This window comes from Oncorhynchus gorbuscha, linkage group LG08 (assembly GCF_021184085.1).
Source record: "Oncorhynchus gorbuscha isolate QuinsamMale2020 ecotype Even-year linkage group LG08, OgorEven_v1.0, whole genome shotgun sequence".
In the NCBI taxonomy this organism is placed as follows: Eukaryota; Metazoa; Chordata; class Actinopteri; order Salmoniformes; family Salmonidae; genus Oncorhynchus; species Oncorhynchus gorbuscha.
Genome location: NC_060180.1, coordinates 67,462,996 through 67,490,112, shown reverse-complemented (window position 1 = coordinate 67,490,112; position 27,117 = coordinate 67,462,996). Strand labels below are relative to the sequence as shown.

The window sequence follows — 27,117 nt, the reverse complement described above, 5'->3', positions numbered from 1 at the left end:
ATAGTTAGTATTTTACTGGGTGACTTAACTTTTACTTGAGTAACTTTCTATTAAGGTATCTATACTTTTACTCAAGTATCACAATTGGATACTTGAAACACCCCTGCATAGCCTTTCTATTGAGAGATGCTGCCGTAGGCAGACCTGGCTCTCGAGAGAAGACAGACTATGTCCACGCTGCCCACAAAATGAGGTGGAAACTGAGATGCACTTCCTAACCTCCTGCCAAATGTATGACCATATTAAAGACACATATTTCCCTCAGATTACACAGACCCACAAAGAATTTGAAAACAAATCCAAATTGAATAAACTCCCATATCTACTGGGTGAAATACCACAGTGTGCAATCACAGCAGCAAGATTTGTGACCTGTTGCCACAAGAAAAGGGCAACCAGTGAAGAACAAACACCATTGTAAATACAACCTATATTTATGTTTATTTATTTTCCCTTTTGTACTTTAACTATTTGCACATCGTTACAACACTGTATATAGCCATAATATAACATTTGAAATGTCTCTATTCCTTTGGAACTTTTGTGAATGTAATGTTTACTGTTTATTTTTTATTGTTTATTTCACTTTTGTTTATTATCTATTTCACTTGCTTGGCAATATGTTTCCCACGTCGATTAACCCTTTGAATTGAAATTGAATTAATCGTAATAAAATAAATTCCCGCTCCTAAGAAAATAGCACTACATCAACTGGTTGAACAGTAGGAAACACGTTTCCTGTAAACTCTGATAACTCCGCTACAACGAGTGACGTTTGGAAAGACTGTAGCAGGCTGCCAGGACTGCCCATTTTTGTAGGGAAAGTCACGTTACTGTGTCTGAAGCCGTTGGTTTCGAACCGCCTGGCTCTGTATCTCTAGCTATTATCTTTAAAATGTTAATACATTTCCTTGAGATATCAATTTTCCAATATTTGTAAATGGATAACATGGTTTAGCTTGAACACGAGGATTACACGCGGAAACCATCTATCAAAAGATTTCAGACAAAGTAGGTACTGGATTATGGAGACATTTTGAAAAAGCAGCTAGCTAACTAGCCTAGCTTACTTGCTAGCGTTTAGCAGAACATTTCATATAAGACCGAATCGTATGTTTTGTGTTTGTTGTTGGAACATAGGAATGAATGCAAAATATTGCCACCCCTTTCAAAACGATTGCCTTTGGTTTTTGAAACAACTACGCTAGTGTAGCTAGCTAGCGAACGCTAAGTCCTTTAGCAATGCCTCATGGGCACGGGAGTGTGGCGAGCGGAAAAACCACGTCGCGGTGCTCCGGCTAGCTAGCTAACTTACGTTAGCTTAGCCTCATTTGCTAACAACCGTGTGGGGGATGGGATTTGTGCTCTCCCCGTTAGCTAGCCAGTTAGCTAAGATAGCTTTAGCCTGGTGACATAACGCTAGCTAGCTAACGTTAGGTGACAGAGCGTAATAGTTTGGCTAGATGAAATGAATTTCTGTTTTAAAAGCTGAGGTTATACGTTAGATGAAATTTAAATGACGCCGTTAACTGTTTAAGTTACTTATAGTAAATTGTGCTAACTAGTTAGCTAGTTAACTAGTAAATGACCTCCAATTAGTTAGCTACCAGTGTGCTAATCTTAGCAGTCTTCTGCCGCTTCTAGTAGGTCCACATGCAGTGGGGGACTTTTGTTAACTGGGTGTTAAAGAAATAGAAATTGCCATGGTACCAGGGATCAACCTCTCATTTTAAGACCATGATAATAATGAGTAGGGATTAGTCCAATCTTTGATATCAAGTAGACGTGTTCAACTAGGCTACCATGGGAAATAACGTTAGCTAGGTATCCACTGTTTTAAACTCACAACTCACTCATTAGTGACTTGTGTACAGTTAAAGAGGAGAGTTCATTAACTACTGTAGTAGGGAACGGCTCAGTCAGACTAGCTATATCCCAACTCATTAGTGACTTGTGTACAGTTAAAGAGGAGAGTTCATTAACTACTGTAGTAGGGAACGGCTCAGTCAGACTAGCTATATCCCAACTCATTAGTGACTTGTGTACAGTTAAAGAGGAGAGTTCATTAACTACTGTAGTAGGGAACGGCTCAGTCAGACTAGCTATATCCCAACTCATTAGTGACTTGTGTACAGTTAAAGAGGAGAGTTCATTAACTACTGTAGTAGGGAACGGCTCAGTCAGACTAGCTATATCCCAACTCATTAGTGACTTGTGTACAGTTAAAGAGGAGAGTTCATTAACTACTGTAGTAGGGAACGGCTCAGTCAGACTAACTATCTCATTCAAGCGTTGTTTTTTCAAATAGAGAAGAGAGAGAAATGGCAGAATTAATGATTTGTAGCGCCAGAGGAAAAGTCCATCAAATACACAACTAAGTGTTTTTGTTGAGTGTGTGTTGTAGTGGGATGGAGAGTGTGGAACCAACATCCCACTATAGTCTACACACAGTCAAAAACTAACATGTGATTTCTTACATTTGCCATCAATTTCTTCAACCTTCTAGCTAGGTGTCAAGAAAATGGAGCCTAAGTTATAGAAACAAAATCCTACCATGTTGTAGGCTACATGTTGAAAATTCAACACACATTTTCAAGGGACACTAATATACACAGTCCTTGTGTACTGTAGAAAATAATTCTCCTCAGTCTGCTTCTTGCATTCTCCCACCAGGGCACTGGTAGCACAAAGGTCCATTGGCTGTTTTGGCTTCAGCACTGCTGACCCGGTTTCCCTGATAGTATAGTGAGTGACACAACCTTCCTGGCCAGTCAACTCTTAACTCTTTCCTCAATCTGCCTACATAGGCACTGCTACATTTCCCTCACAACTCCCATACAACATTGATAGGTATTATCTATGTGCTGGGATTTGTATGTTTGTCATGGATAATCATGAGGTCTGATGTTGCTATGAAATATGATTGCGTCGTCCTCTTTCCATGCTATATACTTTTAAACAGTATACTCAAGGTTTCACTCAAGTACTGGCTCTGAGGAGGGTCAACTTGAACAACAGCGTCATTGTTATTTTCCCTGTCTTGGGTCCTAGATTGCGGAGTTCCTCCTATGGATGGTGGAGCAATGAGCTTCTGAAAGACACTTGATCACATGGTGAGTAATCTGGAGCTGACATCATCGTATGTAATAGCCTTACGTGGGGTCCCTTAGAAGCAACACACAAGTTGAGCTTTTGTCCAATAAAGTATATTAGAAAGCACAGTGGTTATCGCGACTTGAGTGCAAAGTGCATTGTAAGGATGACTTTCTCTATACGTTGGCTCAGACCTGGACTACCAGGATGCAGAGTTAATTTTGGATATCACGTAGGATAAGCGTGTCATTTTGCAACAACATAGTCTTTTCTCATCTGCTCTGTGAACTGTAGTGAAGGAGCACGAGAGGAGTCTGCAGGCACAGTCATGCCCTCGACAACATGTCAGGACTCTGGGGTTGAGGCCTGTACTTCAGTGTACGTCAAACAGAGAGACAAAGACCTCACACCAGTGAGTCATATTCACCCTCCATGACCCGACTGACTTGTGGCACAACCTTGAAGCGGCACGGACTGGAAAACGAAACGCCTTCCGTCCCTTGAACGCTGTAAATATTTACGTAGGGGAATAGGAATACACATCGGCACAATTAGTAAACTCCTCAATCCGTTGTAATCTGGCTTGTCGAGCTGTAGCTGACATGATTTCCCGCACATTCACTGTCGAGGCCCCGGCTGTGATTTCTGGATGGAATGTGCCGGAATGTGCCGTACAAACGGTGCTGTGCTGGGTTAATGCATTCACACTCACAGCCTTAGGCCTCGTGCTCAGGGAGAGAATGCTGTTCTTGGGGCTCGTATTCATAGAACATAGGTTTGTCACGAAACCAGGTACTACATTACATGATTTTCCATGGCAGGAAAACACAAGTCAGACAACTCTTTGGTCCTACTGTATGTAAAATATTGTGCTATGGCTCGGAAAAGAAACATGTGATTCTGGGTAACAACATAAGGCTGTTTGTATCCAATATTAGGACTGTTTTCCTCAGCAAATTTTGTCCGCTTCATGTTTTGTTTCCTTGCCATGATACTTCTGAGTTTCGTGATACCGGTATCGTGACAACCCTAGAGAGAGTGCTGTCCGTAGGCTTCGCGTTCAGAGAGGGATTACAATACAGTAGAAGCTACAGTGTACTATAGCCTACCGAGAGGTAGGGATGTTAACCGGTTAGCCATCAAAAATACATGTGATTGGTTATGCTTATTGGTCTATAGGTTAATTTGCATTTTTTAGTACAATTAAATTGTCGGTTGTGTATTTTCATTAGTCATCATGTATCTTATCACACCACACACAGCATACAGAGCCTAGTTTGAGGAGAGGAATATACTGTCACCTGTCAGACAGAATGAGAGCAGCTCTTGAAAAAGCTGCTACTGGAGTGAAACTTGTTTTTATACGCCCTGTCATTGCATAACAAATTCTATATGCTATCATGTGCTCACTGTTTTGATGGCCACGATTAAAAAGCTACTCTTATTTTTTTATTATTGTAATTAAAGTGTGCCTCTGAATCGCCATTTGAGTGCATAGGCTATAGTCAATGGTAGGTAGGCTAGGCTATCAGCGGGTCACCCACCACTTTGCAATGTGAGCTATGGTCTGGCTTAACATCACTAGTCCTGGCCAGTGGGTGGGTGTTTTCAAGCAGCTACAAGTTTGAATGAAAACCTGGAACTTTCTCATTCTTCTCCTCCAATGCCTTTTGAGAAGGAGGCGAAGAGAGAGACCCTGTCTGTAATTGATATGGGACAAGAGAAAAGCAATGAACTCAGCAAATAACATGCAAACCTGTTGTCAGTGTATTTATATGTATGTATGTATGTATGTATGTATGTATGTATGTATGTATGTATGTATGTATGTATGTATGTATGTATGTATGTATGTATGTATGTATGTATGTATGTATGTATGTATGTATGTATGTAGAGACCACCTCAGCAACCGGACCCCTCATAGTCAATGTGAACACCTATGGGTGTCTCCTGCAACGCGGTAACGCACCCAACATTGTCATAATTCTGTCTGCGCAATGAAGTGCATCGTCATTCGCCAGAGTCCAAGGCGCTCTTGATTTGATTAGCGTTGATCTCATTTCTGGTCTGAGTGTTGACTTTAGTTTGCTGGCATGACAGAGAGCTGGAAGTTTCAATCCAGCCATCCTCTACGTCTGTTTATTTCCACAGTCCTGTTTAAACAGTGTGTGGCTTTGCTTGATTAAATACGCGGCAGGGATACAAACTATGCTGGCTGTTATTCCCGTACCACCCCCCTCCCCCAATTTCCTTTCCCCCAGTGGTTTTGTCCACAAGAATTAGCCTGACCTCTTTAAGGAGGGCTTGGTAATGATTTCCAGTTGTGGGGATTAATGAATGGAAACTAGTGCCCCGCCTAAGGACCAGGATGGGAACACTCCACAACCCACCAAAGAAGAATTTCAACTCCATGATTGTACTGCCAAATAATGATCGCTGTAGCCACAGAGTTATGAAGTTTGCACAAAGTAGGTCGGGCAAGGTGAGGGATCAAAAGGCCTTAGGTCATTATCTGTTGGGGAGTTAGTCTTTTTTTTTAAATTACACCCTGTTTTCAAGGATCTACTACGCATTTACAATCTACACTACGTGTTGAAAGTCAATGTTGCCACTTGCCAAGACTACCAAGTTCAAAAGCATGCCGAGTTCCAACTAAATACTTAGTTACTAATCAGTGTATTGGTAATCCATGGGCAAGCGTTCAAATGTTCAACCCCGGCGAAGGCACTGGGTTCATTGACATGTCAGTTCACTCTGTAAATAATTATCTTACTATAATAGGATTCAGCATTCATATTTCATCAGGGTAGGTGTTGTAACTGTGTCTGTCTCTTGTTCTTGCTAGGCTCCTATCCTGCGCTGACCCCATGGTTTAACCGCCAGGATTAAAAATGAGCATTAGCAGTGATGAGGTCAACTTCCTGGTGTACAGATACCTGCAAGAGTCGGGTAAGACAGACCTACATCTTCTCATGTACTTTGTGCAGTAGCCTGCTCCGGAAATGTAGTGTCTCGTCCTATTGAACATTTCTATTTGAACTAATTGGGACCACTATCCATTGTCAGATCTGCAATTTATCTAGCTGAAATGCAGGAAAAATGCTTAATATTTCTACCACCATAATCCTCAAATGGAATGTTAACTGAGTGCTACACAGCTGGTGAAGCTGGTTGAACTGATGTCACTATGACCAGACACTGGTTGAAATGATGTCACTATGACCAGACACTGGTTGAAATGATGTCACTATGACCAGACACTGGTTGAAATGATGTCACTATGACATCATTTCAACAAGTTTCGCTCGCTGACTATAAACTCTTCAAGGTGCACGTAACCATAACAACCTAATGACGCAGTGGTGTGCCTATTTGAAGGACAGGGGTGTAACAACACTAATGTCCCTCTCTCGCTCTCTCCATCCCTCTCCCTGTCTGCCAGGCTTCTCCCACTCGGCTTTCACCTTTGGCATAGAGAGCCACATCAGCCAGTCCAATATCAACGGAGCCCTGGTGCCCCCTGCTGCCCTCATCTCCATCATCCAGAAGGGCCTGCAGTACGTGGAGGCGGAGGTCAGCATCAACGAGGTCAGTACCCTCAATGCTAACTTGCTTATTTACTGGCTGTACGCCACTCTAACCGTCAACTTTCCTATATATTGACTATTTTATTTAACTTTTATTTAACTAGGCAAGTCTGTTAAGAACAAATTCTTATGTACAATGATGGCCTAGGAACAGTGGGTTAACTACCTTGTTCAGGGGCAGAACGACAGATTTTTACCTCGTCAGCTCAGGGATTTGATCTAGCAACCTTGTGGTTACTAGTCCAATGCTGTAACCACTAGGCTACCTGCAGCCGTGTTCAATACCTTCTCTGTAGCCTTTAATTTCTAAAATGTAAGACGGTTGAAGTTGCCCCAACCACAAATCTAGGATTACATTACATCTAATCCTAGGGAAGAGCAATCCTATGACATCATCCGCTCTATTGCTCTGCTAAAGCTGATGTCATTGGATTGTAATTTTCTAGTGCTCTTCTACAGATTTTGTCTAAAGTTTCTGGGTAAAGACGCACGTTAGACATTCAAAGGTAAAGAAAGACTTTAACTTTTGAGTGGAATTTCCCTTTAGCCATTAGGGTATTATAAAACCATCTGGCCCTGAATCACCTGTAGTGATGTGTTGGGAATTAATGAAGTTACAAATCACAATATTATTTTTGGACTATCTTATCTATATTTGACTCAATGTATCGATTTGTACATGTATTTATTATAATTTTTGCTACTGTAGGTAGTTAGCTAGTGCTGGTCATCTGTGCCTGTTTTCATCCTATAGCTTGTTCTCCGTTTTGTTTTTAAATAGTGAGCCAACATGTTTTCAGCACTTTGTTTCACTGACTGATCAAAACTTGTTTTCTACTGTTCTCTCTTGTCCCTCAGCAGCAGACATAGTGAGCAATATGTTAGGAACATCAAATCACAGTGAAAGAACGCTGTCGAATCAATACATATAGAATCACAATACAAATACAGTGGGGAGTATTTGACAGGTTTTCCTACTTACAAAGCATGTAGAGGTCTGTCATTTTTATCATAGGTACTTACACTTCAACTGTGAGAGATTGAATCTAAAACAAAAATCCAGAAAATCACATTGTGTGATTTTTAAGTAATTAATTAGCATTTTATTGCATGACATAAGTATTTGATCACCTACCAACCAGTAAGAATTCCGTCTCTCACAGACCTGTTAGTTTTTCTTTAAGAAGCCCTCCTGTTCTCCACTCATTACCTGTATAAAAGACACATGTCCACACACTCAATCAAACAGACAGACTCCAACCTCTCCACAATGGCCAAGACCAGAGAGCTGTGTAAAGACATCAGGAATAACATTGTAGACCTGTATAAGGCTGGGATGGGCTACAGGACAATAGGCAAGCAGCTTGGTGAGAAGGCAACAACTGTTGGCGCAATTATTAGAAAATGGAAGAAGTTCAAGATGACAGTCAATCACCCTCGGTCTGGGGCTCCATGCAAGATCTCACCTCGTGGGGCATCAATGATCATGAGGAAGGTGAGGGATCAGCCCAGAACTACACGGCAGGACCTGGTCAATGACCTGAAGAGAGATAGGACCACAGTCTCAAAGAAAACCATTAGTAACACACTACGTCGTCATGGATTAAAATCCTGCAGCGCATGCAAGGTCCCCCTGCTCAAGCCAGCGCATGTCCAGGCCCGTCTGAAGTTTGCCAATGACCATCTGGATGATCCAGAGGAGGAATGGGAGAAGGTCATGTGGTCTGATGAGACAAAAATGTAGCTTTTTGGTCTATACTCCACTCGCTGTGTTTGGAGGAAGAAGAAGGATGAGTACAACCCCAAGAACACCATTCCAACCGTGAAGCATGGAGGTGGAAACATCATTCTTTGGGGATACTTTTCTGCAAAGGGGACAGGACGACTGCACCTTATTGAGGGAAGGATGGATGGGGCCATGTATCGCAAGATCTTGGCCAACAACCTCCTTCCCTCAGTAAGAGCATTGAAGATGGGTCGTGGCTGGGTCTTCCAGCATGACAACGACCCGAAGCACACAGCCAGGGCAACTAAGGAGTGGCTCTGTAAGAAGAATCTCAAGGTCCTGGAGTCTCCAGACCTGAACCCAATAGAAAATCTTTGGTGGGAGCTGAAAGTCCGTATTGCCCAGCGACAGCCCCGAAACCTGAAGGATCTGGAGAAGGTCTGTATGGAGGAGTGGGCCAAAATCCCTGCTGCAGTGTGTGCAAACCTGGTCAAGAACTACAGGAAACGTATGATCTCTGTAATTTGCAAACAAAGGTTTCTGTACCAAATATTAAGTTCTGCTTTTTTGATGTATAAAATACTTATGTCATGCAATAAAATGCAAATGAATTACTTAAAAATCATACAATGTGATTTTCTGGATCTTTGTTTTAGATTCCGTCTCTCAGAGTTGAAGTATGATAAAAAATTACAGACCTCAATTACAGTAGAAAAACCTGCAAAATCGTCAGTGTATCAAATACTTGTTCGCCCCACTGTAGAATCATGAGAATCACAATACATATAGAATCAATGTTTATCGAATCTGGAGAATCGCAATACATATCGAATCGCAGTACATATAGAATCGCAATGCATACAGTTGAAGTCGGAAGTTTACATACACTTATGTTGGAGTCATTAAAACTCGTTTTTCAACCACTCCACAAATTTCTTGTTAACAAACTATAGTTTTGGCAAGTGGGTTAGGACATCTACTTTGTACATGACACAACTCATTTTTCCAACAATTATTTACAGAGGTTATTTAACTTATAATTCACTGAATCACAATTCCAGTGGGTCAGAAGTTTACATACACTAAGTTGACTGTGCCTTTAAACAGCTTGGAAAATTACGTCATGGCTTTAGACGCTTCTGATAGGCTAATTGACATCATTAGAGTCAATTGGAGGTTTATCTGTGGATGTATTTCAAGGCCTACCTTCAAACCCAGTGCCTCTTTGCTTGACATCATGGGGAAAATCAAAAGAAACCAGCCAAGACCCCAGAATCTTTTTTTTGTAGACCACCACAAGTCTGGTTCATCCTTGGGAGCAATTTCCAAATGCCTGAAGGTACCACGTTCATCTGTACAAACAATAGTACGCAATTATAAACACCATGGGACCACGCAGCTGTCATACCGCTCAGGAAGGAGGCGCATTCTGTCTCCTAGAGATGAATGTACTCTGGTGTGAAAAGTGCAAATCAATCCCAGAACAGCAGCAAAGGACCTTGTGAAGACGCTGGAGGAAACGGGCACAAAAGTATCTATATCCACAGTAAAATGAGTCCTATATCAACATAACCTGAAAGGCCGCTCAGCAAAGAAGGCACTGCTCCAAAACCGCCATTTAAAAAAGCCAGACTACTGTTTGCAACTGCACATGGGGACAAAGATTGTACTTTTTGGAAAAATGTCCTCTGGTCTGATGAAACAAAAACAGAACTGTTTGGCCGTAATGACCATCGTTATGTTTGTGGGGGTGCTTTGCTGCAGGAGGGACTGGTGCACTTCACAAAATAGATGGCATCGTGAGGAAGTAAAATTATGTGGATATATTGAAGCAACATCTCAAGACATCAGTCAGGAAGTTCAAGCTTGGTCGCAAATGCGGCTTCCAAATGGTCAATGACCCCAAGCATACTTCCAAAGTCGTGGCAAAATGGCTTAAGGACAACAAAGTCTAAGTGTTGTAGTGGCCATCACAAAGCCCTGACCTCAATCCTATAGAAAGTTTGTGGGCAGAACTGAGGTGTGTGTGAGCAAGGAGGCCTCCAAACCTGGCTTAGTTACACCAGCTCTGTCAGGAGGAATGGGCCAAAATTCACCCAACTTATTGTGGGAAGCTTGTGGAAGGCTACCCGAAACGTTTGACCCAAGTTAAACAGTTTAAAGGCAATGCTACCAAATACTAATAGAGTTTGTCAGCTTCTGACCCACTGGGAATGTGATGAAAGAAATAAAAGCTGAAATAATTCTCTCTATCATTACTCTGACATTTCACATTCTTAAAATAAAGTGGTGACCATAACTGACCTAAGACAGTGAATTTTTACTAGGATTAAATGTCAGGAATTATGAAAAACTGGGTTTTATTGCATTTGGCTAAGGTGTATGTAAACTTCTGATCTCAACTGTATAGAATCGCAATACATCTAAAATCGAAATGCATATAGAAACGTAAGAATCGCAATACTTATAGAATCAGCAGCTAAGTATGGTGATGATATCATGAGGTCTCTGCAGTTCCCAGTCCCACCCATCATTAGTAGTACCTGAAGCCGTGCAAGAACCCAAACTTCTGTCTTGTTGCCACCCAGGATGGCACTCTTTTTGACGGGCGGCCCATCGAGTCGCTGTCCCTGATCGACGCGGTCATGCCCGACGTGGTGCAGACGCGGCAGCAGGCCTACAGGGAAAAGCTGGCCCAGCAGCAACAGGTGGGCAGTACCAGCGGCACCCAGGGCCTCCAACCTGGCGGTGCCAAGAACGGAGAGGGAGGCACCGCTGCCAACGGCGAGGAGAACGGGGCCCATGGCTTAGCCAGTGAGCAGAACCTTTTATTATCGCACGTCTTTGATTTATTTTTGTTACATTTTCCATGTTTCCTTTCATGATCCACAACAGTACAACTGATTTACAATACATAGGCCTCACACCTCTTGAGTTTAAAGCACAATGTATGGTGGAGACTTTTGTCATTCATACCAACACTAGTGTAGGTTTAGCTGCTATTTGACAAGCTAGCAATATCTCCCTCTGGTCATGAATTTAACAGGGGTGGAAACCCCATCAGCCAATGCTTACGTAAATCCTATGCATTTTAAATGATGGAGGAATGTGCAAGTGCAGAATTGGCCCAGGACTCCGCCCAAGAACTCTGATCTGTGTGTCTAGCATAGAGATAGAGGACTCTAGATGGATATAAGACATTTGATACACGATGAGTCTAACTTTATGGTGTGCCTCCTCAGACCACCATGCAGAGATGGAGGTGGACCAGAATGTGGCGATCCCCCAAAACAAGGCCATGGTGCTGAGGGGCCACGAGTCAGAGGTGTTCATCTGTGCCTGGAACCCCGTTAACGACCTGCTCGCCTCTGGGTACAGAACAAACTCCTATATCCTTCTGTTTCACTGTCTGTCCTCCTGTTTCACTGTCTGTCCTCCTTCTGTTTCACTGTCTGTCCTCCTTCTGTTTCACTGTCTGTCCTCCTTCTGTCTCACTGTCTGTCCTCCTTCTGTCTCACTGTCTGTCCTCCTTCTGTTTCACTGTCTGTCCTCCTTCTGTTTCACTGTCTGTCCTCCTTCTGTTTCACTGTCTGTCCTCCTTCTGTTTCACTGTCTGTCCTCCTTCTGTTTCACTGTCTGTCCTCCTTCTGTTTCACTGTCTGTCCTCCTTCTGTTTCACTGTCTGTCCTCCTTCTGTTTCACTGTCTGTCCTCCTTCTGTTTCACTGTCTGTCCTCTTTCTGTCTCACTGTCTGTCCTCTTTCTGTCTCACTGTCTGTCCTTCTGTCTCACTGTCTGTCCTTCTGTCTCACTGTCTGTCCTTCTGTCTCACTGTCTGTCCTCCTGTTTCACTGTCTGTCCTCCTGTTTCACTGTCTGTCCTCCTGTTTCACTGTCTGTCACTGTCTGTCCTCCTCCTGTTTCACTGTCTGTCCTCCTCCTGTTTCACTGTCTGTCCTCCTCCTGTTTCACTGTCTGTCCTCCTCCTGTTTCACTGTCTGTCCTCCTTCTGTCTCACTGTCTGTCCTCCTTCTGTCTCACTGTCTGTCCTCCTGTTTCACTGTCTGTCCTCCTGTTTCACTGTCTGTCCTCCTGTTTCACTGTCTGTCCTCCTTCTGTTTCACTGTCTGTCCTCCTTCTGTCTCACTGTCTGTTTCACTGTCTGTTTCACCGTCTGTCCTTCTGTTTCACAGTCTGTCCTCCTTCTGTCTTTCTACAGAGAAGGGACATAGCCTAAAGATAAATTATTTCTGTTCATAAAGTAAAATCCACCTTCCTACAGCATTGGTAGTCTGGAGAAGTATTCATTGACCCACATTTTGATGTGGCAGAACTGTTGGAAACTCAAGGATGTTTCCAACAGGTTGCTGGTGGTAAACTTCAGAGAAATGTTTATTTGTGTGTTTTGTACTCGCACATCTAATTGAACCCTACGCACCATATAATACAATCTACGTAGTCAGACATTACTGTGGTTTTAGGCTATCCAAAGAAGTTGGATGACGTGTGTGTGTGTGTGTGTGTGTGTGTAGGTCTGGGGACTCGACGGCGCGGATCTGGAACCTGAGTGAGAACGGCAGCTCCACGCAGCTGGTGCTGAGACACTGTATACGGGAGGGAGGCCAGGACGTACCCAGCAACAAAGACGTTACCTCACTGGACTGGAATGTGAGTTAGAGAGAGATCCCGATTAGTTTGTCTTCCCAGCTGGAAATATGGGACGGCTTTCTCACTCTCATGGAAAATATAGGGCTGTCGCTACTGAATAAAGATTTACAGTAGAGCAGGCTGTCATTTCCCTGCTCTATGAAAAATACTCAACCTGCTCAAAGTACTTTGAGCCTAATCGCAACTCAGGACATGCAGGCAAAACCGACTTTCTGGTAAATGTTTGTCATCAGGAGATAATTTTTTGCCACGGTTTTAGTAATGCAAATAAATGTCAAATTAGGATTAGGTCCCTTGTTTGGTCCCAATCTGGTGTGCAACAGAAGCAAACAAAAATATGGCAACCCAGAATTCCAGGTTATTTAACCTCGCTGGGATATGTGGGACACGAGCGTCCCACCTGGCCAAAAGCCCGGGAAACTGCAGAGCGCCAAATTCAAATAAATTACTACAAAAATCAGACTTTAATTAAATCACACATGCAAGATAGCAAATTAAAGCTATACTTGTTGTGAATCCAACCAACATGTCAGATTTCAAAAATGCTTTTCGGCAAAAGCAAACGATGCTATTATCTGAGGATAGCACCTCCGTAAACAAAGAGAAACCATATTTCAGGCGCGACACAACGCAGAAAAAATATATAATTAATGCTTTACCTTTGACGAGCTTCTTCTGTTGGAACTCTAATATGTCCCATAAACATCACAAATGGTCCTTTTGTTCGATTCATTCCGTTGATATATATCCAAAATGTCCATTTTATTTGGCGCGTTTGATCCGGAAAAACACCAGTTCCAACTTGCTCAACTTGACTACAAAATATCTCATGTTACCTGTAAACATTTCAAACTACTTTTGTAATACAACTTTAGGTAATTTTTAACGTAAATAATCGATAAAATTGAAGACTGGATGATCTGTGTTCAATACAGGAAGAAAACAAACTGAAGCTTTCTGGACACGCGCCTCTTAACAGTACACTTCAAGTGACCCTTGTTCAAGATAGCCGTACTTCATTACACAAAGGAAAACCTCGACCAATGTCTAAAGACTGTTGACATCCAGTGGAAGCGATAGGAACTGCAAGAAGGTCCCTTAGATATCTGGATTCCCAATGAAAACCCATTGAAAAGTGACCTAAAAATAAATATCTGAATGTTTTGTCCTCGGTGTTTCACCTGCTAAATAAGTTCTGTTATACTCAGACATGATTCAGACCGTTTTAGAAACGTCAGTGTCTTCTATCCACATCTACTAATAATATGCATATCTTATCTTCTGGGGATGAGTAGCAGGAGCAGGGCTTGCGTTTCATCTGGATGTGGAAATAAGAAGTTAAAGGTTTTAGTTTTGGTTTAAAAAAACAACAACTAAATAACATATGAATTTGTGTTTTTCAGAGTGAGGGTACGCTGCTAGCCACAGGTTCGTACGATGGCTTTGCCAGAATATGGACTAAAGACGGTAAGCCATTTAAAGATGCACTACGGCTTAATGTTAATGGTTTACGTAACATTTTTTGCTTTAATGTTTTTAGGCAAACAATAAGTGTTTGTCCAATGAGGTGATTTCTGGACAACATGTCTTTCCATTTAGTGGGATCCTGTTTTTGGTTAGAGCAGCATCTCCATTTCTAAACACTGAATCAAAGATGACCCATAAACCTGTTCCCATGCTAAACAAGCACCGTGACATGTGTTTTTGCAGGTGACCTCGCCAGTACCTTGGGCCAGCATAAAGGTCCTATATTTGCCCTTAAATGGAATAAGAAAGGAAACTTCATCCTCAGTGCAGGAGTAGATAAGGTAAGATCACGTGGATACGGTAAGACAATGAGTTTTGTGATAGACAGTTGGATTTAAAATCATTAAAAAATGAATTTGATTCATCATGGGGTGCTGTCATTGGTCAGTCATGATGAAATGGACTCTGACAGTGTATCCATCTCCCGTTCAGACCACCATCATTTGGGACGCTCACACAGGAGAGGCCAAGCAGCAGTTTCCCTTCCACTCTGCGCCGGCCCTGGACGTGGACTGGCAGAGCAACAACACGTTTGCCTCCTGCAGCACGGACATGTGCATCCACGTGTGTAAGCTGGGCCAGGACCGGCCTGTCAAGACCTTTCAGGGACACACGGTAAGACAAGGGACTGGCTGTCTGGCCTGGATGTGTTTCAACAGTCTCCTCTCTGTCACGTTGACATTGTGACTGACATTGATTCATCTCTATAGTCTAAAGGCCTCGTCTTCAAATGCACTGACCTGAATATAAAGGTGAAGGCTTTTGCCCGTCCTGTTCCTGTTCTCACATCACTACAGGAAGTGCCTTTAGACAGTTAATGCATTCTTTATGTGCTGCTATATTATAAAGTTCACAACGTGTTTCCATGTATTTCCACTCATCATCTCTTTCCCTCCTATAGAATGAAGTGAATGCAATCAAGTGGGATCCCACGGGGAGTCTGCTGGCCTCCTGCTCTGACGACATGACACTCAAGGTCATTACGCACGCACACACACAGAGCTCTCTCTCGCTCACACGCACACACACAGAGCTCTCTCTCGCTCACACGCACACACACAGAGCTCTCTCTCGCTCACACGCACACACACAGAGCTCTCTCTCGCTCACACGCACACACACAGAGCTCTCTCTCGCTCACACGCACACACACAGAGCTCTCTCTCGCTCACACGCACACACACAGAGCTCTCTCTCGCTCACACGCACACACACAGAGCTCTCTCTCGCTCACACGCACACACACAGAGCTCTCTCTCGCTCACACGCACACACACAGAGCTCTCTCTCGCTCACACGCACACACACAGAGCTCTCTCGCTCACACGCACACACACAGAGCTCTCTCTCGCTCACACGCACACACACAGAGCTCTCTCTCGCTCACACGCACACACACAGAGCTCTCTCTCGCTCACACGCGCACACACAGAGCTCTCTCTCGCTCACACGCACACACACAGAGCTCACGCACACTCACAGAGCTCACACGCACACACACAGAGCTCTCTCTCGCTCACACGCGCACACACAGAGCTCTCTCTCGCTCACACGCACACACACAGAGCTCTCTCTCGCTCACACGCACACACAGAGCTCTCTCTCGCTCACACGCACACACACAGAGCTCTCTCTCGCTCACACGCACACACACAGAGCTCTCTCTCGCTCACACGCACACACACAGAGCTCTCTCTCGCTCACACAGAGCTCTCTCTCGCTCACACGCACACACACAGAGCTCTCTCTCGCTCACACGCACACACACAGAGCTCTCTCTCGCTCACACGCACACACACAGAGCTCTCTCTCGCTCACACGCACACACACAGAGCTCTCTCTCGCTCACACGCACACACACAGAGCTCTCTCTCGCTCACACGCACACACACAGAGCTCTCTCTCGCTCACACGCACACACACAGAGCTCTCTCTCGCTCACACGCACACACACACAGCTCTCTCTCGCTCACACGCACACACACAGAGCTCTCTCTCTCGCACGCTCACACGCACACACACAGAGCTCTCTCTCGCTCACACGCACACACACAGAGCTCTCTCTCGCTCACACGCACACACACAGAGCTCTCTCTCGCTCACACGCACACACACAGAGCTCTCTCTCGCTCACACGCACACACACAGAGCTCTCTCTCGCTCACACGCACACACACAGAGCTCTCTCTCGCTCACACGCACACACACAGAGCTCTCTCTCGCTCACACGCACACACACAGAGCTCTCTCTCGCTCACACGCACACACACAGAGCTCTCTCTCGCTCTCACACACACACACAGAGCTCTCTCTCGCTCACACGCACACACACAGAGCTCTCTCTCGCTCGCACGCACACACACAGAGCTCTCTCTCGCTCGCACGCACACACACAGAGCTCTCTCTCGCTCGCACGCACACACACAGAGCTCTCTCTCGCTCGCACACACACAGACGCACACACACAGAGCTCTCTCTCGCTCGCACACACACAGAGCTCTCTCACGCACACACACAGAGCTCTCTCGCTCGCACACACACAGAGCTCTCGCACGCACACACACAGAGCTCTCTCTCGCTCGCACACACACAGAGCTCTCTCTCGCACGCACACACACAGAGCTCTCTCTCTCAGAGCTCTCTCGCACGCACACACACAGAGCTCTCGCTCGCACACACAGAGCTCTCTCGCTCGCACACACACAGAGCTCTCTCTCGCTCGCACACACACAGAGCTCTCTCTCGCTCGCACACACACAGAGCTCTCTCTCGCTCGCACACACACAGAGCTCTCTCTCGCTCGCACACACACAGAGCTCTCTCGCTCGCACACACACAGAGCTCTCTCTCGCTCGCACACACACAGAGCTCTCTCTCGCTCGCACACACACAGAGCTCGCGCTCTCTCAGAGCTCTCGCACACACACAGAGCTCTCTCTCTCTCGCACACACACAGAGCTCTCTCTCGCTCGCACACACACAGAGCTCTCTCTCGCTCGCACACACACAGAGCTCTCTCTCGCACACACACAGAGCTCTCTCTCGCTCTCTCTCGCTCGCACACACACAGAGCTCTCTCTCGCTCGCACACACACAGAGCTCTCTCTCGCTCGCACACACACAGAGCTCTCTCTCGCTCGCACACACACAGAGCTCTCTCTCGCTCGCACACACACAGAGCTCTCTCTCTCAGAGCTCGCACACACACAGAGCTCTCTCTCTCACACACACAGAGCTCTCTCGCTCGCACACACACAGAGCTCTCGCTCGCACACACACAGAGCTCTCTCTCGCTCGCACACACACAGAGCTCTCTCTCGCTCGCACACACACAGAGCTCTCGCTCGCACACACACAGAGCTCTCTCTCGCTCTCGCTCACACGCACACACACAGAGCTCGCTCTCACGCACACACACAGAGCTCGCTCTCGCTCACACGCACACACACAGAGCTCGCTCTCGCTCACACGCACACACACAGAGCTCGCTCTCGCTCGCACACACACAGAGCTCTCTCTCGCTCGCACACACACAGAGCTCTCTCTCGCTCGCACACACACAGAGCTCTCTCTCGCTCGCACACACACAGAGCTCTCTCTCGCTCGCACACACACAGAGCTCTCTCTCGCTCGCACACACACAGAGCTCTCTCTCGCTCGCACACACACAGAGCTCTCTCTCGCTCGCACACACACAGAGCTCTCTCTCTCTCGCTCGCACACACACAGAGCTCTCTCTCGCTCGCACACACACAGAGCTCTCTCTCGCTCGCACACACACAGAGCTCTCTCTCGCTCGCACACACACAGAGCTCTCTCTCGCTCGCACACACACAGAGCTCTCTCTCGCTCGCACACACACAGAGCTCTCTCTCGCTCGCACACACACAGAGCTCTCTCTCGCTCGCACACACACAGAGCTCTCTCTCGCTCGCACACACACAGAGCTCTCTCTCGCTCGCACACACACAGAGCTCTCTCTCGCTCGCACACACACAGAGCTCTCTCTCGCTCGCACACACACAGAGCTCACTCTCAGAGCTCGCACACACACAGAGCTCTCTCTCGCTCGCACACACACAGAGCTCTCTCTCGCTCGCACACACACAGAGCTCTCTCTCGCTCGCACACACACAGAGCTCTCTCTCGCTCGCACACACACAGCTCGCACACACACAGAGCTCTCTCTCGCTCGCACACACACAGAGCTCTCTCTCGCTCGCACACACACAGAGCTCTCTCTCGCTCGCACACACACAGAGCTCTCTCTCGCTCGCACACACACAGACACACACACAGAGCTCTCTCTCTCACACACACAGAGCTCTCTCTCGCTCGCACACACACAGAGCTCTCTCTCGCTCGCACACACACAGAGCTCTCTCTCGCTCGCACACACACAGAGCTCTCTCGCTCGCACACACACAGAGCTCTCTCTCGCTCGCACACGCACAGAGCTCTCTCTCGCTCGCACACGCACTCACACGCACTCACACGCACACACACGCACTCACACGCACTCACACGCACACACACGCACTCACACGCACACACACACACACACACACACACACACACACAGCTCAGAACAAGCTTCCTGAAATCTTCCTAAATGAAAGTGACCTCTAGCTACTCTACTGGTAAATCTGTATTTAGTGGAGTAAGAACAGAGTAGTGTTGTTGGGGACCGTTGGTCGTAGTTTATAGGCCGGATCTACAACCTCTTCTTCCTGAGTCGATCCCATGGTGCTACATAATGTCTGTGTCTCTCCTTCCTGAGTCGATCCCATGGTGCTACATAATGTCTGTGTCTCTCCTTCCTGAGTCGATCCCATGGTGCTACATAATGTCTCTGTCGATCCCATGGTGCTACATAATGTCTGTCTCTCCTTCCTGAGTCGATCCCATGGTGCTACATAATGTCTGTCTCTCCTTCCTGAGTCGATCCCATGGTGCTACATAATGTCTGTGTCTCTCCTTCCTGAGTCGATCCCATGGTGCTACATAATGTCTCTGTCGATCCCATGGTGCTACATAATGTCTCTGTCGATCCCATGGTGCTACATAATGTCTCTCTGTCGATCCCATGGTGCTACATAATGTCTCTCTGTCGATCCCATGGTGCTACATAATGTCTCTGTCGATCCCATGGTGCTACATAATGTGTCTCTGTCGATCCCATGGTGCTACATAATGTCTCTCTGTCGGTCCCATGGTGCTACATAATGTCTCTGTCGATCCCATGGTGCTACATAATGTCTCTCTGTCGATCCCATGGTGCTACATAATGTCTCTGTCGATCCCATGGTGCTACATAATGTCTCTGTCGATCCCATGGTGCTTCATAATGTCTCTGTCGATCCCATGGTGCTACATAATGTCTCTGTCGATCCCATGGTGCTACATAGTGTCTCTGTCGGTCCCATGGTGCTACATAGTGTCTCTGTCGATCCCATGGTGCTACATAATGTCTCTGTCGATCCCATGGTGCTACATAATGTGTCTCTGTCGGTCCCATGGTGCTACATAATGTGTCTCTGTCGATCCCGTGGTGCTACATAATGTCTCTGTCGATCCCGTGGTGCTACATAATGTCTCTCTGTCGATCCCGTGGTGCTACATAATGTCTCTCTGTCGATCCCATGGTGCTACATAATGTCTCTCTGTCGATCCCATGGTGCTACATAATGTCTCTGTCGATCCCGTGGTGCTACATAATGTCTCTGTCGATCCCGTGGTGCTACATAATGTCTCTGTCGATCCCGTGGTGCTACATAATGTCTCTGTCGATCCCGTGGTGCTACATAATGTCTCTGTCGATCCCGTGGTGCTACATAATGTCTCTCTCTCTCCTTCCTGAGTCGGTCCCATGGTGCTACATAATGTCTCTGTCGATCCCATGGTGCTACATAATGTCTCTCTCTCTCCTTCCTGAGTCGGTCCCATGGTGCTACATAATGTCTCTCTCTCTCCTTCCTGAGTCGGTCCCATGGTGCTACATAATGTCTCTCTCTCTCCTTCCTGAGTCGGTCCCATGGTGCTACATAATGTCTCTCTCTCTCCTTCCTGAGTCGGTCCCATGGTGCTACATAATGTCTCTGTCGATCCCATGGTGCTACATAATGTCTCTCTGTCGATCCCATGGTGCTACATAATGTCTCTGTCGATCCCATGGTGCTACATAATGTCTCTGTCGATCCCATGGTGCTACATAATGTCTCTCTGTCGATCCCATGGTGCTACATAATGTCTCTCTGTCGATCCCATGGTGCTACATAATGTCTCTCTGTCGATCCCATGGTGCTACATAATGTCTCTCTGTCGGTCCCATGGTGCTACATAATGTCTCTGTCGGTCCCATGGTGCTACATAATGTCTCTGTCGATCCCATGGTGCTACATAATGTCTCTCTGTCGATCCCATGGTGCTACATAATGTCTCTCTGTCGATCCCATGGTGCTACATAATGTCTCTGTCGATCCCATGGTGCTACATAATGTCTCTGTCGATCCCATGGTGCTACATAATGTGTCTCTGTCGATCCCATGGTGCTACATAATGTGTCTCTGTCGATCCCATGGTGCTACATAATGTCTCTCTGTCGGTCCCATGGTGCTACATAATGTCTCTGTCGGTCCCATGGTGCTACATAATGTCTCTGTCGGTCCCATGGTGCTACATAATGTCTCTGTCGGTCCCATGGTGCTACATAATGTCTCTGTCGATCCCATGGTGCTACATAATGTCTCTGTCGATCCCATGGTGCTACATAATGTCTCTGTCGATCCCATGGTGCTACATAATGGCTCTCTGTCGGTCCCATGGTGCTACATAATGTCTCTGTCGGTCCCATGGTGCTACATAATGTCTCTCTGTCGGTCCCATGGTGCTACATAATGTCTGTCTCTCTCCCGTCTGTCTCAGATTTGGAGTATGAAGCAGGACTCGTGTGTCCACGACCTGCAGGCCCACAGTAAGGAGATCTACACCATCAAGTGGAGTCCCACGGGGCCTGGGACCAACAACCCCAATGCCAACCTGATGCTGGCCAGGTAATAAAAGATGGTGAAACACTCCAACTCCCAGCATTCCTCTGTTTTTTGTGTTTTTTTTTTTTATCATAAGAGGTTATGTATCATAAACATTTAGGATCTGTACGTGACGTAGTATGGAGTCATGTGTTCATCTCTATCTGTGACATTCTGTTTCCCCCAGCTGAAGAAAAAAAATAGAGCCCAGGATCGTCACTGTAATCAAATATAAGTGAATAGATCTTCTGTCCTTCTCTCTGCCTTTTACCCTCCTAAACAGCTCCAGGGGCGCTGCACCATGCTCCCTCTCAAATGGGTGGTGTCTGGGTCGTTAGGAGCAGAAGATGGATACTAAAGTACTGTTCTTCTTCTCCCCAGCGCGTCGTTTGACTCGACGGTGCGTCTGTGGGATGTGGAGCGAGGCGTGTGCATCCACACGCTCACCCGCCACCAGGAGCCCGTCTATAGTGTGGCCTTCAGCCCTGACGGGCGCCACCTTGCCAGCGGCTCCTTCGACAAGTGTGTCCACATCTGGAACACACAGGTACGGGACAGTCGCTGACGTCACTCGTACATCATTCACATCTCAAGCCCGACTGTTTCTTGTAGGGCTGGTCTGGTGGTCGACAAATGGGTTTGAATATTTAGGCCTGAATCTGACGTATATGATGCATTGATTTCAATGGGTGATTTGTGAAAATTTGAGATCTACATGTAAAATCTGGAGCTCAGCCCTTAGTGAGATGTGTTATAATGATTGAAATTGAGTTGTCCCAAATCCATTGTTCCTGGTCCATGTTGGCTGATTACACCCCTATCCTTCTGTCTGTCCCTCTGTCCAGACGGGTGCTTTAGTCCATAGCTATAGGGGAACGGGGGGCATCTTCGAGGTGTGCTGGAACGCCACGGGCGACAAGGTGGGAGCCAGTGCATCAGACGGATCGGTGAGTCTCACTAGCTGCCTCTTAATGGACACAGCCAGGAATGATTTCCTGGTGTCTGGAGGAGCTGAGATGGAATAAAGCTTTTAACTGGGGTCTGACGTTATCTCGGGCCCATGGTGTTTCCTGCTCACGTCTCGTGGTCCGGGTAAACGCCTGGCTTCATTTACACACACTGTTCACGAGCACCAAGTAGTGACACTTTATATAGATTGTAGTACTGTGCTAATGATCTGTTAGCTACCTGTCCAGTATCTAGCGTCTGTTACATTCATCTGGAGGTCAAAAAGAACAATGAACAGAATTGTTTACTTGCCAACAGTTGCAGCTGAGGAGTAATGAATCAAACGGCTAGTTTGTCGATGGTCTTGAGCATCTACAGGTCATCTGTAAGAGATTGTTCTAGAAGTTCCACACCATAGTGCCCTCCAAGCTCATCACTAAGCCCAGGAACCTGGGACTGAACACATCCTTCTGCAACTGGATCCTGGACTTTGAGGGACCACAGTGGGGGTAGGCAATAACGCATCCGCCACACAGACCCTCAATACGGGGGCCCCTTAGGGGTGCGTGCTCAGTTCCTTCCTGTACTCCCTGTTCACCCACGACTGGCGTGGCCGCGCACGACTCCCAACACCGTTAAGTCTGCTGACGACACATCTACATCAACGGAGCTGTAGTGGAACTGATCGAGAGCTTCAAGTTCCTTGGTGTCCACTATGGAATTATCCTCCACACACAGAAACAGTTGTGAAGAAGGCACGACAATGCCTTTTCCCCATCAGGAGGCTGAAAAGATTTGGCATGGGCTCTCAGATCCTCAGTTATACGGCTGCACCATTGAGAGCATCTTGACTGGCTGCATCACCGCTTGATATGGCAACTGCTTGGCATCCAAACGCAAGGTGCTACAGCGGGTAGTGCGTATGCCCTAGTACATCACTGTAGCCGAGCTCTCTGCCATCTATGACCTCTATGCCAGGTGGTGTCAGAACAAGGCTTAAAAATGGTCAGACTGTTCTCTCTGTTACCGATACCAGGCGGTGTCAGAACCTGAGGTTCCGCAGATTGAATAATGAAGTGACTTTCTGCAGTGTTTACTAGACCTCTTAGACTAGTAATGGATGCGTGTTTATCTCATTGTTAAAGGCATAGTTGGTTTCTATGTTAAAGGGATACTTCAGGATTTTGGTAATGGGGCCATTTATCTACTTCCCCAGAGTCAGATTAACTTATGCATCACCATTTGTATGTCTCTGTGTCAAGTATGAAGGAAGTTAAGAGGTAGATTCGCGAGCCATTGCCAAATAGCCAGATAATGCTAACTAGCATTAGCATAATGACTGGAAGTCTATGGTACCTGCTAGCAGATACCCATAGACTTTCAGACATTGCGCTAAATCTCGTTGGCAATGGCACGCAAATCTACCTCTTAACTTCAAACTGCACACATAGACATAATGTTTCTGACTATGGGAAGGTAGATAACGGCCCTTTTTAAGGCCAGGGGGTTTTCCAGGTCTGGTCATGTGGTCAGAAAGAAATATATGGCCCAGCTCATTACATATGACCTTTAACGTCTATCTTTCCTGCTCTCTTTCTCTGTTCCAGGTTTGTGTATTAGATCTGAGGAAATGACGCTCGTTTGGGGAGCCATGGACCGACTACGAATGTGTACATAGCCAAAATGACTGTCCCTGCCTGTCGTCTACACTGCTGTAGTCCCATCAGAAGCCATGGCCTGCCATCACAACCACCACCACAGACGGAGCGCCCAACACCCACATAAACACTTAAACTACACCTCCAGAGAAGGGGTCAAACTAACCTCCAGTGAAGGGGGTCTGCCCCCCCCCCCCACCCCACCCCACCAAGTCACTCAGACCCACAGGAGAGAGAACTTACTTTTACGTTCAGAGAATTTAAAAAATCCCAAAGGGGACCCATTGCATACATACCAAAATCTACTATTTTGTTTACTTTGTTTATTTTTATCCTTTATACCAGAAATTAGACATGTCTTTTCCTCCCTCACGTCGTTGGTGTGTGCATATTGTACATGTCAGCGTGTTTTGTCGTCCTTTTGCCGTAGGTTTGTGTTACATGTCGGGGAAAGAGTGGAGAGGTCAGTAGGCTTTTTGTTTATTTTACCATTTGGTTGTGAAACTGTTTATTGGGAGAAATCCATTCACTTTGGCACTGTACTTTTTTTTTATGGCTCAAGAAAACATTGAACAAATCTATATTTCATAAGTTGAAATGGGTTAATTGTAATTGTAATTTTGAAGCTTCTTTTTCAGTTTGCCCAAAATTGTTTGTTTCAAATTTTTTTTGTTTTTTGTCAGAGAGCATTTAGTGAGGACGAATGTCCAATCTCATTTTGCTTGTTTACTTCGAGCAATGGTTTCAGGTGTGAAAACTGTTAGATCTCTGGACTAAAGATCATCACCGTTAGCTACTACATAACCCCATCCTGTCATATTTTAAGGACATGTTTAGGTTTCAGTGTTATGTAGAAGGAAAGGCTGATCGTCCATCTGTGCCTCCGTGGCTCTTTTAGCCAGAACACAGGAATGGCAGTGCTTTGGGTAGCTCATGAATGAATGGGACACAGGACAACCCCCATACAAACGCCCACGTCAAAGTTAGCCGGGAGTTTTCATACCCAAAATTGGTCAAACATGAGATTTTGTCAACGTTCCGAGACTACTTTTGAGTCGTAACTTCTGACCAACTTTGATTTTGGAGTGAACCATTGTTTCAAGTGTTCTGTTTGAGGACGCACTGCTGCGTCTGCTCTTAGGTCATTGTGGATGATTGATTTTCTACCCAGCACCAACACTTGGGAGACAGGCTGTGTCAAGGCCTGTGCATGGATAGATGGTGCTTTTTTTCTTTTGTGGTGGTCAGAAGGTGATGTTTTCTAGGCAGGGAGATGAGAACCGGACTTTGGAACATATGACTTGACGTAACATTCTAACTACATATAATATATATCTATATATATATATATGTGTGTGTGACATCACAGGGGATTCTTTTTGTATGGCTCTTGTATGCAAGGCTGGTTTTGATAAATTCTCCATAACTCAAAGACACGCTGGGAAATGTGTTATTCTTATGCATCATGTGGCTCTTTCACCATGAGAAATGGTTCTTTATAAAATACCATTAAACGGTCATAGCTGTAAAAGAGCAGCCCTAAGAATGGGTTTGTTTTAAGTTATTTTCTGCACTTAAGAATAATGCAAAACAGGGACATGTGTTCAAGCAATGGTTGGTCATTTCCATTTGGATTCATTCTGGAAGTGAACTCCCAATTCAAGAATTTGAATAAAATATGAATTGAAAATAAATGGCAACTTTTTTTCCCCCGTTATTGAATTGGAATTTGAGCACTTTAAATGGCTTTGACCACCAACCCTGGTTGGTACTTTCAGACGCACGATAATCCTGTTACTTTAATATCTCTCCAGTAGCTGAACGCGTGAAAAAGCGAGGGACAATAGTAGTTTCTAAACTGTTGACTTGTTGGGTACACATTGGATCCAACCCAACTTCATGGCATTCCAACATACCATCTCTTAGCCCTAGCTAACATCCAGTGGCTTTAAAAACACCCGTGTTTTATTTAACAACAAAGAAATATCCAAAAGCCTCCTTTGCTCAGAAAGAATGTCACTTGTTTTACAAATGCATTTTGTACAGAAGCTAGCTAAGAGTATTTTGAAGTTTGCTTAAAATATAACCAACAGTGAGTGGATCGTACCATGAAGACTATTAGGAAGTCTGACAGTGGAATGGTATTTTATAATTCTTGTTTTAAAATGATCTTTTTACACTGCATTCAAGTGTTTGCTATTTCTTGTTCCTACCTACAGTACTAATTCTATCTTTGCTATGCCTAAAAAGCACTTGAAAGTTTTGTACTCTTGAAAAACTTTTATAATTATGATTTATTTGTAGCTATGTATGCAAAAATGAACAAGGACAATAAATCTAAACTTTAATGTGGATGTATCCATAACACCCTGGACCATGTAGGTAAATACCAGTGTGCAGATTTTTTTGGTTTTAGTTTAATTTTGTCTTTGCCCTCACCCATGTTATTTTCTCTCACTTACACAGATGCTGAGACTCTGCAACCTACGCATCTGACTGTTGTAATATCAATCAGACCTTTGAAACGTCTAGAATAAAACATCTATTTTGATAATAGCCGTGTGGTTTTTCTGTTGACTTGGTTTGTTTCTCACCTAGAGGCCTTTTGGTGTATTGCATGTTTTTTTTATTTATTTTATTGAATCTTTTTAGTTTATGAAATACACATCCTCTTCAGCCATAGGTTGTGCTGTAGTCTATCCTTGGTCATGGTACATTCGGAAATATTCAGACCCCTCGGCTGGGGGCGGCAGGGTAGCCTAGAGCGTTGGACTAGTAACCGAAAGGTTGCAAGTTCAAATCCTCGAGCTGACAAGGTACAAATCTGTCGTTCTGCCCTTGAACAAGGCAGTTAACCCACTGTTCCTAGGCCGTCATTGAA

General features: G+C 45.4%; 1 protein-coding gene across 2 annotated transcripts; it reads left to right on the top strand.

Annotated features, from left to right (window-relative positions):
• The first annotated feature begins 767 nt into the window (after window positions 1–767).
• On the top strand, window positions 768–26,790 carry LOC124042083 (F-box-like/WD repeat-containing protein TBL1XR1). Of its 2 annotated transcripts, XR_006840042.1 has the most exons (16): window positions 768–1,011; window positions 3,052–3,113; window positions 5,942–6,045; window positions 6,539–6,684; window positions 10,998–11,223; window positions 11,652–11,781; window positions 12,940–13,075; window positions 14,479–14,542; window positions 14,786–14,883; window positions 15,035–15,217; window positions 15,504–15,578; window positions 21,527–21,654; window positions 22,012–22,177; window positions 22,476–22,577; window positions 24,186–24,699; window positions 26,703–26,790. XR_006840042.1 is itself a non-coding variant. In XM_046360407.1 (15 exons), exons 3-15 carry the CDS (start codon window positions 5,988–5,990, stop codon window positions 24,210–24,212), a joined length of 1,539 nt encoding a protein of 512 aa, XP_046216363.1. In that variant the 5' UTR covers window positions 768–1,011; window positions 3,052–3,113; window positions 5,942–5,987; the 3' UTR covers window positions 24,213–26,790. The 2 variants fall into 2 exon arrangements, 1 of the variants encoding a protein (XP_046216363.1); XM_046360407.1 differs by having other exon boundaries at window positions 24,186–26,790.
• The last annotated feature ends 327 nt before the right edge of the window (window positions 26,791–27,117 follow it).

Coding starts and splice junctions, on each gene's coding strand:
- LOC124042083 (XM_046360407.1), top strand. CDS start 5,988: ATGAGCATTAGCAGTGATGAGGTCAACTTCCTGGTGTACAGATACCTG. Junction 6,685..10,997: donor CGGAGGTCAGCATCAACGAG/GTCAGTACCCTC, acceptor GTTGCCACCCAG/GATGGCACTCTTTTTGACGG. Junction 14,543..14,785: donor CAGAATATGGACTAAAGACG/GTAAGCCATTTA, acceptor GTGTTTTTGCAG/GTGACCTCGCCAGTACCTTG.